The sequence below is a fragment of the Mercenaria mercenaria genome, chromosome 16 (assembly GCF_021730395.1).
Source record: "Mercenaria mercenaria strain notata chromosome 16, MADL_Memer_1, whole genome shotgun sequence".
NCBI lineage: Eukaryota > Metazoa > Mollusca > Bivalvia > Venerida > Veneridae > Mercenaria > Mercenaria mercenaria.
In genome coordinates this window covers 30,950,698-30,969,682 of record NC_069376.1, presented here as the reverse complement: position 1 = coordinate 30,969,682, position 18,985 = coordinate 30,950,698, and the positions used below count along the sequence as shown (strand labels likewise).

Below are 18,985 nucleotides of genomic sequence, written 5' to 3'. Positions count from 1 at the left end.
AATATATATGATTTTTAAGTAATTAATTACATGTACAATATCTTTCACGAGTAAACACCAGATGCAATATTTTCACGGGCGGCGTTAGTTCATATTAGAATCTTTCACTGGTTGCGGGTAAAGATGGGAATATCCGGCACGGGGGTAACTGTTTAGGCGGTAACGAGGCTCCTGCCGAGTGCCGGATATTCCCATCTTTACCTGCTGCCAGTGATTGATTCTTTTTCCCATCTTTACCTGCTGCCAGTGATTGATTCTTTTTCTTGCATGACTTATTCTTCAATTTGTAGACGATAAAACGAAGGTTTTTCTTTAAGGCGCTACTTTGTTGTAGTACCGTATGAATTAACGCATTCATTCATAAAGTATAGCGCGTGAATCATCTTACAACCTTGGGTGTGAGATGAGTTTTTCTAGCACCGGAATATTTGATATTTTTCAGCGGAAAATAGCAGAAAAATTTCACGCTTATATTTCGAAATCAACTGAAAACATGTTACAGTAATAAAATGAGATATCCTTTCGAGCCAAGAAATAAAATTAGTTATCGAAGAGATAGCACTTCGGTAGGTGTTATCGAGGTTAAAACGCTTGACTGTCAACCCAAAAGGGTTCGAGTTCGAATATCGGTCCAGGCAATTGAAATTTATGATATGCCTTGAGTGTTTCCCACCTAAATAAGATGCCCGTACTTGTTCTTCCCAGGAAAAAAAGCTCGCGTGTATCGATGATATACACCAGGCATTATTAGAACCAGAATGTCATTCGGAAAGACCTAGGCTAAGTTACCCGGGACAAGGCCTGTATCTAATATGGAACAAAATTAGGGCAAAAACTGCATTATGCTTCGTAACACCCCAATCTGCGATATATATTATATGCATATGCTTCTTTCTGACATCACAGTTTGCATTGTTGCATGACCATTTGCGCATCCTATATTTAAGTGTTCTTTTCTTACATTCATACATGCTGAACTGTTAAATTTTGATAACATCATCATCAGTCTCTGGCATATCTTGCATATCTGTCATACCACAATGTGACACGCATGTATTAGGTTGTGGTTAACCTAGACACTCAATTCCCGAGTTTTGTGTTGTATATGTGCTGATGCTATGGATAGAACTGGCTCCTGGGCCGGCTGAATATATCTACGGAAATGATCATAAAGATGAAAAATTTGGTAATGACCACGTGAACTTTACCAAAGTCGGGTTGAAAATGTAAAACAGTCATGTTTTTCCACAAGTTAGTTTATTATGATTCCCGAATGCGAAAGCATATAGTAACCACCTAGTCTGTCCTGCAATTCTTGTTTGGTACATTTCTAAGCGACCACTGGCTTGAATTCAGCGAATCTTCATAGGAAGCTTCACTTTCAAGAGAAAATGCGCAATTTTTTTTCATGTTCTTGTCGTATGATATCTTTATTGAGTGATTGCCCCTTGATATTCAACATTAGTATGCTGTTTAGTACCAGTTATTATCCGAAGTATTGGTCAGCAACCACTGCCTGGCATTTAATGAAAATACTAAAGAGGACATATGTGCATTGTTTTCATGTACCGGTCGGATGATTTTACATAGAGTTATTGCCCTTTGATTATTCAACATTAGTGAACTATAGCGCCATTCTTGTCCAGAGATTTCCTAACCAACTCCTAGCTAATATTTAGCGAAACTTCAGGGAAAGTTTCACTCAGCAAATGCTTACTTGAGGTCCAAGGAATTTATTTGGAAGTTTCCCCACTAAAAGAGGTATTTGCTTAATCGGAGAATTCCTCTTTTGTTCTTTTAATATGCAATAATCATACTTTTGGGAACTTCAATCGCTTATACCGTTATTATCTTGTTTTTCTTCTGCTAATGCAAAAAAAGCAAAACAAAAACAAAAATAATAATAATAAACCGCTGAATCTTCCAGGATAATTGTGCAATTCCTAAACGAGATCGCGGTATTCTCCATTTGTGGCTCACAAAACCAATTAATTTCATTCTCCGCCTTCTTCTTCGGCGTCCTTTTCTTAAATATATCCAAGCAGTGAAAACTCTAGCCGATTCCGACGAAAACAAAATGGGTCCGGTATATGTGTGAAATGGCCTTTAATAATGGTTGCATCAATCAACGAAATTAAATCACAACAAACAAGTTCCTATTCTCTAATCTTGACCAGAAAATTTCCAAACAAAATGGTTGTTTTGAGTAAAACCATGACTTTTTTTCACGCACAAAATTAAACAATTTTACAACAAATGCTTTGCCAAAATATGTCCAGGTCATTATATTTCACCGAAATTTTGATAAACAAACTAGTGTTTAATCTTTATTTCCTCCTTTTTTCTAGTGTGATGTTGCTCATTGCAGAGTTGGAGCGGTCTTCTGCGCATGCCCGGAAATGATTATCAATTGTAGCGCACGGCAAAAATATGCATATTTTTGCATGTCCGCACGCATTTAGTGTATAGTATGCATAATATACTGACTAAAGGTTAGGGTTAGTATCACCATGGTTACAAAATATATACATTTAAGATATTTTTCGTTCAAATTTAGTTAATCCTGTATATACCGGAGTCTGTAATTTATACCGGCGCTCCAAGTCTGCATTGAGTCACAGTCTTTATAGTGTCGTGAACAGGGGCGGTTCCTGGATTTTTGCTTTAAAGTGTAACCGCTAAAGCACCTCAACAATTATATTTACTAATGATGCGGATATAGCGCTACTATATCTCAATTTACGGCTATCAAAAATATGTATACACGCTTGTCCGATCTTTGCAGGGTACATATGTGTAAATTTCTGAGTTCATGTTGACATGATATTAATGTGTAGACTTTTTCAAGCGCACTATAATTATCTGCTGCCAACACAATATCAAAGATAGTGTTTCGAAGAAGAAAAAGAACAACAATAACAACAACAAAAAGAAACAAAAAAAGAACACGCTTATTTCCATTGGATTCAGATAAGAATATTTGTTGCTTGTCCGGTTACCGCACGTGTAGCCTTAACACTCTCGGTACATTTCGTGTGTTTCCGTACAAGGGGTTATCTCCACTTAAACAAGAATTTGAGAATAAATCAATAGATGCTCTCATAACCCGCAGTTAAATTTGTATGTAAGCATCAAAGCTCCTTGCATTCAAATATTTAAAGAACCACTTCAAGTCTTGTGCTCTTTTCATCAATAAGTATACACCATTGACGCTCCCAGCAAGGCATGATGCAAGTAACCACTAGTTAATAAGATGAATGATGATTGTAGTATGTCAGATTACAGCATGTCCGAAAGCAATACGAATATCTTAGAAAAATGAAGCAAGCACAGATCTTTTCTCAGAATTAAGCATGTATGAATGTCAGAAAGAAACACGCAAACATAAGATGGACAAATGGCCATGTAACAATGCAAAGTCGGATGTCAGAAGGAAGCATGTGAACAAGAGAATCACAAATGCATGCATGTAAATTGCAAGATTGGATGTAGGAAAGCACAATGCAGTTTTTGCCCTACTTCTGTTCCATAGAATAACTAATTACCTAAATAATTTTTATAGTACAAAAACATCGCTGACCTCGAAATCAAACTATAAATAACTATCTCCGCTGTGTCAGGTACTCTTGATTCTTTTACCGGGTACACACTACACAGCTGTTGAAGGCTGAACACCACTAAATCCGGCCTTTTTTCATATAAAATCCACTTACTTCATGACTGTTTTTCGACATTTTCTAGCATATCAGATTTTCAGAGACTTATATTCCCATAAAGAACTATTTTCGCTACTTAGAAAAAACAAAAAGAAAAGGGGGAGTTAATTTTTATATAAGAAAACTACAGTTCGTTAAAATCAACCCGCTGAATTTACTACTTTTCGCTTCTTACAATTTCTCTTTTCGAGATATTAAATTCTTACGTCGCCATTTTTACCTAACATGCGATAGGAACAGACAGAATGCAAAGTGATTCATACTGAAACGCGGTAGGGAAACAGTAAACATGTTGCTGATGAGAAGGCGACAGGAAAGGAAAAAAGATAAACACTATTTATATTTGGACTACTTGTGATAGACCTGTGGGGGCTTACATTTTATTTGGTAATGATCAGTCTACGAGAGAATTTTTGTTTGTGTGATTTTTTCACGAATTTGCATTCGTTCTGAAGGTACACCTATTTCACAATGATCCTGCTAAGTTTCGTTGCAAAATATTGAGAAAATCTAGAGAAATGACCATTTGTTACAGGTCACCCCCATTCCAAAATTTAGCCCTGTGCAAGCAGTATTTCAATATGTTTTACCTTATTCGTGGAATTTCGATTCAAAATCAATTTAATCGGTTGTTTGTCATGTTCATTCAGAAACATGCTAATTTCAATAACATTCTGACAATTGCAGTGCTAAAATGCGAGAAAAGACATTTACTAGGTCCTAAAACCGACCAAAATACATCCACCTGATCGAAAATCGTGTCTAAATCTTAAAAAAAAAATGGAGAGAAAAAAAACAAACAAAAAAACACAGTTTACCGCTAAATCAGTTTATTGGTAAACAACGCCACGACCATTAATTAAAAATAAATTAGCGAACTTTTAGTTCTCTGTAACGTTAAATCAAATCTACATCGCCTACCATTCCCCGAATTTTGATATTCAATAAAATGCTTGTAAAAAATACAAAAAAAAATGTATGATGACACTCGCCTTAAATTTTGTTTACATTCTTTTATGGCGACATGTACTAGCTCGGATATTGCGACAGAGCAATTTACCGTGTACTTCTGAAAGAGGTAGCTCTGTTGTTTACCAGGCTTGTAACAGCGGTTTTCAAGTGCCCAGTATTTCTCAGTGTTTATATATTTTCTTTCATTTACGCTACATTTACATTTAAGAGATACAAATCAGTTATAACATTTTTATATTTATGCAAAATGTGTATAATACATCTTGCTTTATATTTTCTTATATCTATTTTGATTATATTTTATTTAGTGCCGTTTTAAACAGTTCTTCGATCTGGATTAAGCACCAGTACTACCTTGTTCTCCACAAGTAACTGTCAACTTCTCCACATGAATCATTACGTCATATACGGAAGTTAAATGATTTCAAACACACTTTCAAATATTCAGTGAGAACATATGCCTTAACAGGGCATCAGACTCGAAGCCCATGATCAATATATCTGAACTCACTATTAACCTAAGCGGGCTATGTCGCACCTCAAAATGGTAGCAACGTATTTTGGTACTCACTACCAAAATTCGGCCGTGTTTTGGAAGTCACTACCAAAATACATTACACTCTACGCACTTTGGTAGTTTACAAAAATGTTGTACCAATATGCGTTTGATATGCACACATCCAACGCAAAACGGTATCAATAATAACCTCATGATTTACAAAAAGAATATTTTGTGAGGAATAAACAATATAATTTCAAAGAGATTCATGATGGAAATTAGTCGCTCATCCGACCTTGACCTTTTGACTTTGAAAATAAAACGGCCATAGATTCAGTCAAGCAAGACCATTGGCACACACGTGAGAGAGGTCAATGCAACTCTAACTTGGACATACATCGAGAGATATTGTAGGAAATTGGCACAGCTGTTCACCACAATTATTTGATACGTCCTTCGCATAACCCAGTGACAGATTTCACAAACGCCCATAAGTAAGTATAGACTGTTTGAGATTAAATTTCAGGAGATTCACGACAAAAGGTCACATAAGACGGGCTGTATAATACCTTTAAAAGTATATGCAAGATAGACATGGTCTCGAAACCCCTCACCTTTAAAGAGAAAAACATCTATTTTGCTAGAAATATTTTTCTTAGACCCCCAAAACACGCACAGAATTTACTATTTATGTTTATGTGGGATGTTTTAAAAAATATCTAGATAGAGGACCCACGTGCTATCCTTATATTTATACTTCGTTTTACAGAATTCAACATTTTCATGCTTTAAAACATTTCGGTGGACTATCCTTCCGACAACACTAGCACATTTAAACAACTAAACAATACAATATAATTGCATAGGAAGCGTCCTTTGTGGCCCCTTTCACACGTTCAGGAATCTATATTTTGGTTGTTTTTAAACGAAAGCTATATCTCGGAAGGGGAACTCCGAACCCCCTTCCCCACTATTTTTATAGGAGACATTCACTCCTCTCTCTTTTGTGCATTATGTTAAAATGAGCATAACCCCTGATGTAGAAAAAGCTATCAAAATACGCTCTATTCCATGATCCTTAACACATCATATGTACCCTTGCAATGCATTTTCTCGCTACCAAAACTCGGCCGAATTTCGGCAGTGACTACCAGAATCTGTTGCCACCATTTTGGGATATAACAGGGCTATATTTTCCAAGAATGTACATGTGCAACTTAAAAAAAAAGATAATGAATCCAGTTAAAGAAAATGTACTACGTGAAATTAGCTTGTGGAAAGCAATAGACTCCTTTATAGGGCTACCCGTATTTTTTAAGTCGCCAACCTTAGTGGCAATGGCTCTGAAACTTGTTTACATTACGTATTACATTTGTAAATGAAATCTGAATATAATGATACCATAGTGACTTTCCGCGGAGGACACAGCCCGTTTCTTTGTACGTAAATACAATGTACTTTGTACAAATAACAGAGACGTTGTGACTTCATCATTGTACGAGCAAGTTCAAATGCACTTGTGAATCTAAAATTGTAAGTTTTAAACAGTCAAACTAGGACATGTCATCGTTCATCCAGGATCACAATGGAAATGAGGGGTTTCACGTTCCCCTTTTTGTGTCAACATGGGTATATGAATACATCTCCTGGTACATTTTTTGCAGTTACTAATAATTTATGTTAGTGATGATTCTTAATAGTCTTTCAATATGTTTTAATTCCTAGTCATTGTATATGTGATATTTGAAATTCTTGATGTGTGTTGTACCATCCCATGTATTTAATATACTGAAATAAATAAATCAATCAATACTGATTTATTAGCTAACTAAAATGTATTGGACAACTTTTCTTGGAAGCTTATTATGATGTATTTAGTGTTTTGACAATGTATGCATTAAAGTAGCAACCTCGATTACACATACAATAATTGACCAAATGACTAAAGTGATCGACCTTCTAGATGTTAGAACTTCTTGTATAATCGAAATTCTAATATTGCTATTTTCGTTTTCATCAATCTATTTTTATTTGAACCAACCAGACGAGATATTAGCAAGCGTTTGGCTGAAAGGGACTAGACTCCAGATTTAGAGTAAAATTATCTTTTTAAAATTGTTTAAAATTTTATATGTAAGAGCATAAGGAAGAAACCCTTTGATGGAAATTGGCGGATCAAGGGTAAGATTGCTTTATCTGCATACCAAATAAGTATTCGTTTGTAACATAGAAATACAGCTATAATCAATAAACACATATTTTTCTACTATGTTTATTCACCAAATGACGAGAATGGAGGACATGTATCTAACAGCAACAGCCACGTCCCTAGAACGCAGGCTCCCGAAACAGCGTATGTATGTGTAAAACATACAAAAATACATAAAGTGAAACTAATAGACAACACGGACACTAGAAAACACAATGAGGCACTGGCTTTCAACGCTTAGAGGCATAAACACCATTGTAGGGCTTAAACCAATAAATTGCGCACAAATCCTACCATGTTGTATACGTTGAGGACAGAATTAATACAAATCATCCACGCCTGGCGAATACCTTATATACTTACTGATAACTATACATAGTTCCACAGCTTACTAGAACCATAAGACGCCATGACCTATCATGTGTCGGTGCGACGTTAAATCCAAAAAAAAAATTAAAAAAATAAACAAACAAAAAAAAACAGCTTACTAGAACCTTAAGAGGGTTTTGAATATCTCACCATAAGAGGGTTTTGGATATCTCAACAAGAACTTACGATAGAAAGTTGAATTTTTCACACATTTTACCCACTGCATCATGACATCTTACAAATTACTCTTTCAAGGCCTTTGATACATGGGATCAACCTGTAAGTAACGCTAATCTAAACGGTTAATTACCCTTTGTGAATTTCGGTAGTGGGAAGTGGTTGTAAATACTTATATAGAAAGTATCATAAGTATATAGTACATAAATCATAAGATTATAAAATGATTAGTTTTGTCAGGGAAACAAACAGGATTCAAAAAATGCTGCTGGGAAGACAGCACTCCATACAGTCCATAAAGAATATTAATATGTAAAATATACACATGTAACAGATGCTGCGCATATGAAATAATGACACGATCACAGACTACAGTAAAAATAACATAGAAGCAACAAACAGAAACAAACATACACGAAGGTATTTACTTTCATTGTCAAGACATGCGAGTTGGTATCATTTACATTTACCTGTACGTTATTGTCTGTGCTTTTTGGGAGAGAGAGGGATTAAGCAGGGATAACAATATACTGAAGTGTAAAATTTTGCTGTTATATACACAGTAAAGTATTTAATATTTAAATGTAATTTAATCTGGCTTCAAAAACTACGACCTCTTAAAAACATGTATATATCATGTATGAGTATTTTTATAGGTGCACCACACTGAATAAAAAACAAGATTATATTAACCTTACAATAATTATTAATTGTTTTGCATAAGAACTGCGTTTTACCGACAATTCAATACCAATACTAACGTGCTCCTATCAAATATATGACATTTACCCAACATGAATTTTATTCTAAAGTCATTTGACTTCAAACAAATTGTCTTCGGAGAGCAGCAGAAATAAATAACTAGCTGTCTATACATTCACAAATCTGAAAAATATGTCCCGTTCGGTCTTGAAGCTCTTCAAGTCCGCTCGACAATGGAACCGTTAAATATCTCCCTCTTAATTTTGGATTTTCCTTAATTTCCTTTTCGTTTGCAATTCCCATAACCATAGCCAGAATATGGACACATTTACCACGCCTGTCCTCCGCACACACAATTGCACCGCTATCTCCAGAACAACAAAACCGTTCTGGAACCTCTCCTACCATACTAGGCACTCTATCTTCGACCTGAATCAATGCTTTCATTTCTCCACTTTTAAAAGCACGCATCGTTATCACGCCTTTTCCGGGTTTTGATACAGCTCCCCAAATATACACTTTCTGCCCATTACATACTATATCACTTTGACCACATTTGAGTTGATCAGAGTAGTGATGGAGTTTGCCTTGTAATAGGTCAGAACCGTCATTGCCTTCCGCACTTCCCGATGCCGATTCATCGTCAATCATTTCAGTTTTATATCTAGCGCAGATTTTAATACTTTTGTCATTAAGATCAAGCCAGAGAGCTGCAATGTCCAAACCCGTTTGTGTCACACTTCGCTCTATCACTTTACATAATATGTCGGAAGCAGAGGTAGAGGAAATTTTAAATGAATCACAAAATTGTGCAACATGTTTCGAAATTAAAGCATACATATTAGTATCTTTTCCATCCGTATTCTTCGCAAAGCATCCAAGAGTACCTTCCACTGGTTTGCTCTGATCTTTGCATCTTCTAGCTGCACGTATTTTGGCACCAACTCGGCAATAATCTCTTTGTTCCGAAACGGTTTGTATTTCATAGTCATCTATCTGGTACTTCCTTAATACAGATCGTATTTTTCGTAGAAGGCGTTTTGTCCCCGTTCTTTCAACGTATACGACGAAGCAGGTAAAACGAAAGCCGACTCCCCTTATAGATGGAGAAATATCAAGTAATTCTGTTCTGAGCTGTGAAAATGAAAACTAGGAATTATGCGACAACAAAGAAATACAGTTTTCAAACAGATACTTTTAACCATACGTACATGTATATCTGACCTGTTCGGACATTTCAAAACCTTATCCTATAATAGCCCAATAGTTTATATATAAGTATTATAGTAGATGTGCATATTACTTATACCAAGCTATAATTATAGAGTTAATTCACCCAAACATGAGACCCAATTAGGAAATTCTGCTGATACAAGCTATTTGTCTTAGTATTATTGTTCACACATATGTATTTTTATGAAAAGCTTAGAGAAATATGTTGTTTTGAATCATTTTCCATTATTTTTCATTTCAAATAATAACCTTGACCCAGCTAAATTTCAAATTGTCCATCATTCAATTTTGGCAGCACCACTTCTTATTCAAGGGCGTGTTCATTTAAAAATTACAGACTGAATAGAGAACAGTGTAGACCATGATCAGCCTGCATATACGTGCAGGCTAACTTCTCTGTGGGGAAACGCAGATTGCAACGACATCAAAAACCAGCGCTACTGAGTTGTCCACACAGAAATTAAGGGCGCTTCAAGTAAGAAATATCTTGTTACTTTTTTAATACTGCAGCTTTCGACTGCGTTTTAAGGTTTAAAGAAAATATTTCATTCAAAACAGAAAACATTATTGAAACCAAAACATTCGAACGTACGATTTTGATTGAGAACAACGACATTTTAAATTAAGCCAATTATCGTTTTAAAATCTGGCCTGTACAGTAAAAAGTTTTACGTTTTCATTTCACGAAAGAACGGCAAAATACGCTCATGCCCCTGCGTTTTCGGAAAAATAAATCAAGTTATACGTTCAACATGAAATAATACCACAGAATAGAATACTCCTAGGCGGTTACAGTGTTCTTTATTCCGATTATAAATAAGTTACAAGACTTTTCTTACCTGCAGTGGCGTTAACTTTTGCGTGGATAACTCATTTGCGCTTGGTTTTTGATGACGTTACAATCTGCATTTTCCCACAGTGAATCTTCTTCTGCACTGGTCGCAAAGGTAAAACCACTTGCCGCCATCAGGATATAAGTTAAATAAAAGTATAATTACCTCCTCGATGATTTCCTTCTCCTCATACTGCGGGAGGTTGGGTCGTTCATAGTGCGGAACTTTACTATTACTAAAGAGGGCAACCATTTCCCCCAGTAAGCTTTCAATGGTATCGCGGTCAATACATTCTTGTCTGTAAGAAGTAGACGTCGATGAGCTGCGACTGTCTGTGCGTTTTGCTATGCTATTTTCCTCAACGCCTGTCTGTGGACAAACTACATCAAAGAAAATGTTCAGATTGATAGGTTACCATTTTAGATCAGACTCCCCTAAATTGATAACATTTATTGAGTTATATTTCAGAAATACAATAACATTGTACAAATTGATACGAGTATATGTTGTCGATTTGCGAGCAAAGTGAATGTTTTACATGACGTAAATAGATCCGTAATCATAATTGGGAATTTCAATGCGATAGCGTATTCTCGGTTTTTTTTCGGACGTAATTTAAAGTAGTTGTTATCTTACATGACTTTTCGTATAAGCCGAAATCGCATATGGAGAATATGTAATTTTCCGAAAGTCGTAATACATATTTTACCTTTAAAGTCTTCCGCCTCTTATTCAGGCGGTAAAATGTTTAAATTTAAGTATAAATTTAAGTATTTTACAACTGATGTCTAAATTCAAAATCATAAGATTGCCTTTTCAAAAAAAAAAAACACATACAAAAAAAATAAAAAAAATAAAAAATAACAACAACAAATAAAGTTTTCTATGAAATTTTCCACATTTTTGCAATTATTATCAAATAATGTTTTCAAATTGTGCATTTATGAAATTATTTGTTCCTGTAATAGTTGAAATATACTTTATATAAACGCTAGGATATAATATTTTAAGAATAAAGGAGGGTGATTTTCTGATTATATTATACCAGCTACGGAGATAATAAATGGAAGTACTTACGGGGCTTAGTATATGAAATAAATGTTTCGTTATACAGTTATCTTGTAGAAGTATTATCATCCTCGCCAAGACATTTTCTCTGAATCACGTGATCTTACAAACTTAATTGTGGCAGAAATAAGAGAAAATGTCCCTTACACTACGTATTACCAAATATTACACGATAGCAGTTATACTTACATTGTGTACAAATGTAAAAGCCATAAAAAATACTTTTATATCTTTACAAGGTACAATTTACTTTTTTTCAACGCGAGACTATTGACATTGCTTATACGTACCTTTGTTTTTATCATTGATATTCCTGTCATTAGAAGAAACGTGGTCGTCGATTCCTGTTGGTGTGTAGAAATGTTGACACATACTGTCGTTTTCTTTATCGTGGCTAGTCAATCTATGAGTGCACATCATTTTAATTTTACAGCGGGCTTCATCAAATGACTTTCGTTTCCTGCTTCCGTCTGTGGTCAATTTATTCACAACCGAAGACTTCATTTCATTCAGCCATTTGTAAACATTTTCACATTTTGTTTTCATTGTCTTAAGTACGATGCGTTCTAACATATCACCTATATCGTCATTCACATTCTCCCTTGATGTAATTAATACATTACCACTTGATCTTTCCTCTGTTTGACACTTTGAAATTGATTGTTTTTCATTAGTTTTGTCTAATATTATTATAAACAGTATGTCCTTTTCCGTACTCTTAAGTGCATTTACTTCACTCAACAACTCCAAGCTATTATTTATCAATACCAGAGACACATTTGTTGATTTTAATGTTTCATTTCTCTCTAGAAATGTACCTAAATTCTTGTGATTGATCTGTCCTTTAACATCTATAGACTTGTAACCTTTTCTTGAAATGACGTCTGTTATATCTAGGCTTTTCATACACTTTTGTTGCTCACATATATGTATATTCAGCCAACCAAATTTTGGTGTTTCTAAACTGTCTGAGAATCCAAGGATTTTCGCAAGTTCGGCATAGCGCTGATTTATATCAAAAATATATTTACTTAAGTAACAATAAGGAGCAAAACACTCCGGGGGACCTAAAAATGACCTTACACCAATCATTTTTAGTATAAAATCAGTACAATTTAATTGTTCTTAGTTAATAATGAATTCCGTTTCTATGATTACTGACATAAGTACTAATGTAGAAACTGTTCAAGACTAATATTACATACGTTTAAGAAGCATACATGTATTACAAGAATAAATGTTAAAATCTTATGCCACAAAAAAGGGATGTTTAAAGTGTTTAATGTGTTGATAACATTTTGATGTCAGTGCATGGTTTATACATAGTAGCAGTTATTATGAGAATGTTATATATGCTATAATTTAACACCAATATGGCCATGGTAAACAATTAGCTTTTATCAGTTTGTTTTATTTTAAGTCCTTTAATTTATTGTAATGAGAAACCGTTCAACTGGAATAGTAAATCGGCGTAGCAAAACAATGGAGGGTAAGACATGTATAGTATATAGCCATATTAAATGCTAATATATTGCAGAAGTTTAGTAAATTACAATTACAACCATTACAATGTAGAACAAAACAAATAACTTCAAACCATATTGCAACGTAAATTAGATGAGGTGAAAAAATGTCGTTTCAACATAGTTTATAATTAAGGGCAATCTTTACAGCTCCTCATCCATAACATGAAAATATAAGTTACATGTTACATGTTGAGTCGATTACAAGCTCATAAACAACAACGTTTCTAAAAAATATCCCAACTTCTATAAAGTAATATTCTGTATTGATTTTTTTCCCTCTCATAAGCATGTTTTTGTCATAATCGTCATAATCGTCTAACACCACCCAATTATTTCTTGACGATTTAACTAATAAAATCATTAGCAAGATTAATGGTCTTGTAACCAGAACATTTTATATGCTCCTCTTATTGATTAAATCTTTATCAGAGTAAATATTTAATGGATAATCGAAATAAATGACACATGTCACGAATTTCAAAGTGTTATTTACTTTTTGAGATTTAAAAGGTTTAAGGTATACAATCCTGTCTAAAATTCCCATGCTACCAATGTCATTATTTCAAAAAGATAAGTTTAGGTAAATAAAACGTTTTCTCATCAAACATTCTCAATTTATTTTCTCGTTTATTATTTGACGTGAAAAACTGAAAATCTGATTCACTCGACTGACAAACAGTGGAGGATAAAATGATGTTTTTTATTATGCTTTAAGGTTTGAAAACGAAACCGAGATGACTTTTTATTTTATGCTCTTCAGTGAAATACTGATATTTACCAGTGAAATAGATTTTTTTTTCACTGGTACGGAACTACACTTGAATGCGAAAGAATATGAATTATAAATAATAGAAAATTCCATGCAAAATATACTTCAGTTAAGATATAGATGTATAACAATACTGCCAGTATCATAAATATATACATTCTATCATAACAAAGTGTAACAGTAATCAGGAAACGTAATAGAACTATTTACAGTTTTTTTACAAAGACATTCTGACGTCACGACATTATGACGTCATGATGCGATGCACGTGACGTTGCGCGGACAAACTGGATATAATTTGGTTAAATTCATTAAAAAATACATAAAATAAATAGAAAATTTGTTTGTTTCAGTGTAAGATCGAAATATATTTCACTCGTGAACACCATAATTTACATTTTCACTCGTGGCTGCGCCACTCGTGAAAATATTGCATTATAGTGTTCACTCGGTGAAATATATTTCGATCTTACACTGAAACAAACAAATATCCTCTATATAATTCTAATCAAAATTACTTAAAGAATAAACACCTTAATCGAGTATAATGTCAGTGCATTAGATATAAAGTAAAATGAATATCGGTTATTATTATAGTATCCCCATAGATTTATTTATAGATTTCTTTATAAATAGATTAATAACATTTGTCATTAGAGGTGGTGTCCTTTACCAAATGGTTATGGTAGTTGAAATCAATTGACTCTTATCGATGTTGGTTCGAGCATCGCATAGGTCGTAGTAATTTCCATGTGCTATTAGGACGCCATCGAGCTGGCTTATGGAAGGTTTTCGGTTCTATCCAGAGTTTTACTTCATCACATAAAAAGCTGAAGAATTGCCATATGCCATACAAATGTGTCAGTTTGACATTAAAGCCAGTAATGAGAAAATTTATCTATCTATCTAATTCATTTAATATAAAATTTACTTATAGTTTTTTCCATGCCATTTTTGGTTGATAAGATAAGATCGGAATTTTATTAAGTAACGGATATGAATAATGTGTGCTTCTTCAAAATTCATTTTTCATTAGTTCACTGCCGATATGCGTTGAATCTTATTATTATACACTTATATGTTAAATTGTTCGATGCGAAGTTGAAGAAATACATTTAAAGTAAGTCGAATAAAGCATTAAACCTTCAGTTAAAACTCAAAAAATTACATGGTCTATCAAACACTTCTTTTATTATTACACATGAACGTAATATAAAGTCGTAGCCATTAAGAGAAGTACTCAGAACAAAGAACTCAGTAGTGATTTCTTCTTTATTAATCAATGTCCAAGCAAATGGCAAGTATATAAGAAATCAACTAACGAAAATAGGATTCAACAAAATGGCCCTATGGCAGATTTTAATAACAAGCAGGATAAGTTCAAGAATTGGTAAATGATAATAATGTTGAGAAATATTCAGTTTGAGATGATATGTATGAAGCAAAACAGTGCTTGACTGGTAACCAAATATTATAGCTAATATATATACAGTGTACATCTTTAAAATGTCGAAAGGTAGTCATGAAACGTTTTAATGCGTTTTGACAGCACACGGAAACTATACGTGCTTGAAATATTCACAAAATGAAACAGGAAGTTAAACTAGATTTTTCGTATTTTTAAGATTTAATCAAATATCATGTCCATTTATAATATCTATGTAATGACTATTTTGAATAATTAGTCTCTCTTAAAGTTCTCAACTTTCTTTTATCTTGAATTTATAGATCTATATATTTTACAAGCCTATATATTAGGCAATACAAAATTAATAAATTATCATTACAGATATTACTGTTCGTTCGGTGCTTTATTACCGGTTGTCCGAACACAATCACTTGAAGTCTGGCAAAGGTCTATCATGAGCTTTGGCAGCAATAAAAATCAAAGAGCAACATTTAGACTTGTATCTAATGACAAATGTGAAGTTCATGGTTTAGAATACTAGTATATGTCTAGAAAGTAGCGTTGCGAAACATTTAAGCCAGAATGCTCGATTATACCAGGGTACAATTAGGTCGGGAATATACAGATGAAAATTGATATTATATCAATTTATGAACACGTGTGACATGTGTATATACTTCATACTCATGAAATGTTCAAATGTTCAGGGGAGCTTCTCTTTATCAATAACCTTTAAAACTTTTTAAAAATAGTGCGTTCGTCTTCACCGTGTAAATATAGATCCAGTTTTATTAAACGTCCATCAATCACTTCAATGTAAACATTAAAACCGAGCCAGGGACAACGAAGGCTTTAGATTTGTCTTAATTGCCAAAATTTATGATGTCAAAGACATAAGGCCAATAAAATTAAAGTTTTACTTACTAATTGGTACTTTCTAGTTATCTCAGTCGTTAATGTGATTACAGGAAGAGCAAATTAGGGACACAAATATAAGTGACATTCAAGAAAGAGAATACAAGCATTGCATTAACTGGACATTTATCCTTGTTTTTGCTTTTACCTATTATCTTTATTATAAATAATATTTATGATTAATATTCCAATATGTTACAATGAGTTGTTAAATAGCATATTTAAAGCTGGTTAAGGGACATAAGACAATATTTTCTTTTCAAACACATTATTTCAAACGGTTACATCCAATATTGAAATTAAATAATATGAATGTAAGACAATAGTGATATTTTGGAGTTTATTTACTCATAAAATGTTTAGTTTTTTTTCTATAATGAGAACATTGTGTTTTTGTTTGTTTGTTTGTTTTGGGTTTAACGCCGTTTTTCAACAGTATTTCAGTCATGTAATGGCGGGTAGTTAACCTAACCAGTGTTCCTGGATTCTGTACCAGTACACACCTGTTCTCCGCAAGTAACTGCCAACTTCCCCCACTTGAATTAGAGGTGGAGGACTAATGGGTATCAGACACAATGTCGTTTATCAAATAGTCACGGAGAACATACGCCCAGCCCGTGGATCGAACTCGCGACCCCGCGATCCGTAGACCGACGCTCTACCTACTGAGCTAAGCGGGCGGGTTTTGTGAATATTGTGTTCTAACCATTTTTAAACACGCTATGGTAAGTAGGATAATGTTATCTACTTTGTTTAATAGTTTATCTAACTTTCATCCCATAAACATATAACAATTTTTACAATGCACACAATAATAATTATGTATATGTATAAGATTTAGCGAACGTAACTATCATGTTATTCGTCATTCAATAAATGAATCAGAAGAGACATAAAATCAATGGACATTAACAAACTAATTACACAGAAGTCAGATTACCTTCGCATAATTTATTTATAAACTGCCAAAAAGTAAGTACTATTAAGACACTGAGACTGAAAAACAGTGGTACTATTGGAGCGTTACAAAAATGTCTTAATATATAGCAAATATCGTTCATGATCAGATCAAGGATGAACTGGTTAGCGATGATAAACTGAACGAAGATAAAAATGTGGTTGTTTAATTACATCTATATACACTAAATTCTGATAAAATTAAAAAATGTGGTATAAATATAAAAGCTGACACAGCAAGTATATTAACCTTAGTGTAGTAAATGTGTATACATAACATATGGCTGTTGCTTTGTTAAATAATCTATTTCTTATGTCCACATAATATCATGTGTGTTTATTTCTTGGCCAAAAAGTCATGTGACTCTACCACTATGTTCATTTTTAAAATATATTTGATTGGTGACATAGTCTTGTTTATGTATGATAGATAGCTTATTTGTCTCTACTTTATAAAACACAGCATATAACTAATACTTTAATTTACAACTTGAAACGTGTAATGAACTTCAATCAATATTACCTATAATACTTTCATTCGCCAAAGCCCTGTCCATCACCTTTATGGCGATTTCCGCAGCCTTGTTTTCTAAGCGGCATGTTTCATACCCCTCGAAGCCTAATAAATAAATAAATAAATAAATAAGTAAATAAATAGAATTACACCTCCATGCTTCTTATCATTGCCAAATATACCATTATACTACTATAATTATATCTACATTTACTCGCACAGTAGATAATTATAAAATGTATAGTACCATCGCGTTAGATCAGTGCCAATTGTTCAACGTTTCTTAATCTATGGGATTTATGGTTAAACAGTCTTATTTGTTTTGTTTTGTTTGGGTTTAAAGCCTTTTTCTCAATAGTATTACAGTTATGTAACGGCGAGTAGTTAACCTAACTAGTGTTCCTGGATTCTGTACCAGTACAAACCTGTCCTCCGCAAGTAACTGCCAACTTCCCCACATGAATCAGAGGTGGAGGATGAATGATTTCAGACACAATGTCTGTTATCAAGTCGTCACGGAGAACATACGCCCCGCCCGGGTATCGAACTTACGACCCCGCGATTCGTAGATCTGCGGTTACATAGACTTTAAAAGGAAAGTGTAAGGTGTCGTAGAAAGAGTTTCCAAGTCCTGAAGAGGAAGTTGAAGATTTAAAATCCATCAATTACGAAATTTTAATGAGGTCTCTGGAAAACATAAGACCGTCACGGGCCATGTTAGTGTGAATGGATAGCAGTTAAACCTCATCATGCTGGACACGATTGATTCTGCCTTTTTGCAACCGTTGTAGATAATGATTAACTCGCACATCCGTGCAGTGTGATCATGATCTGCACTGTTCGCAATCCAGTCATTTTTTTTTCTTTTTGGTAAGCATCCCTTTTAACAGTTAATGGTACTGTCCAAATTGACGGCTAAGTTCATTCTAAAAATTTAGCAGGATAAAGGTTAATTACGTTATACTCGATGACAGCCCGCTGCTTTTCTGACAATTCTCTAAAACCAAGACTCGAATTCTGGCCCAAACAGTATGCAAGATGAGAAAGAGTTTTGAGTTATGCAATGAGTTATGCATCTAAAATAATCCCTACCTATTTTGAAAGGAAGTTTTCCGTGT

General features: G+C 33.9%; 1 protein-coding gene across 1 annotated transcript; it reads right to left on the bottom strand.

Moving 5' to 3' along the window:
- Positions 1-7,466: 7,466 nt before the first annotated feature.
- Positions 7,467-12,969, bottom strand: LOC123540492 (uncharacterized). Its single transcript, XM_045325576.2, has 3 exons — positions 12,069-12,969; positions 10,876-11,090; positions 7,467-9,778 (listed from the first exon to the last, which is right to left on the bottom strand). Exons 1-3 carry the CDS (start codon positions 12,868-12,870, stop codon positions 8,804-8,806), a joined length of 1,992 nt encoding a protein of 663 aa, XP_045181511.2. The 5' UTR covers positions 12,871-12,969; the 3' UTR covers positions 7,467-8,803.
- Between the last annotated feature and the right edge of the window lie 6,016 nt (positions 12,970-18,985).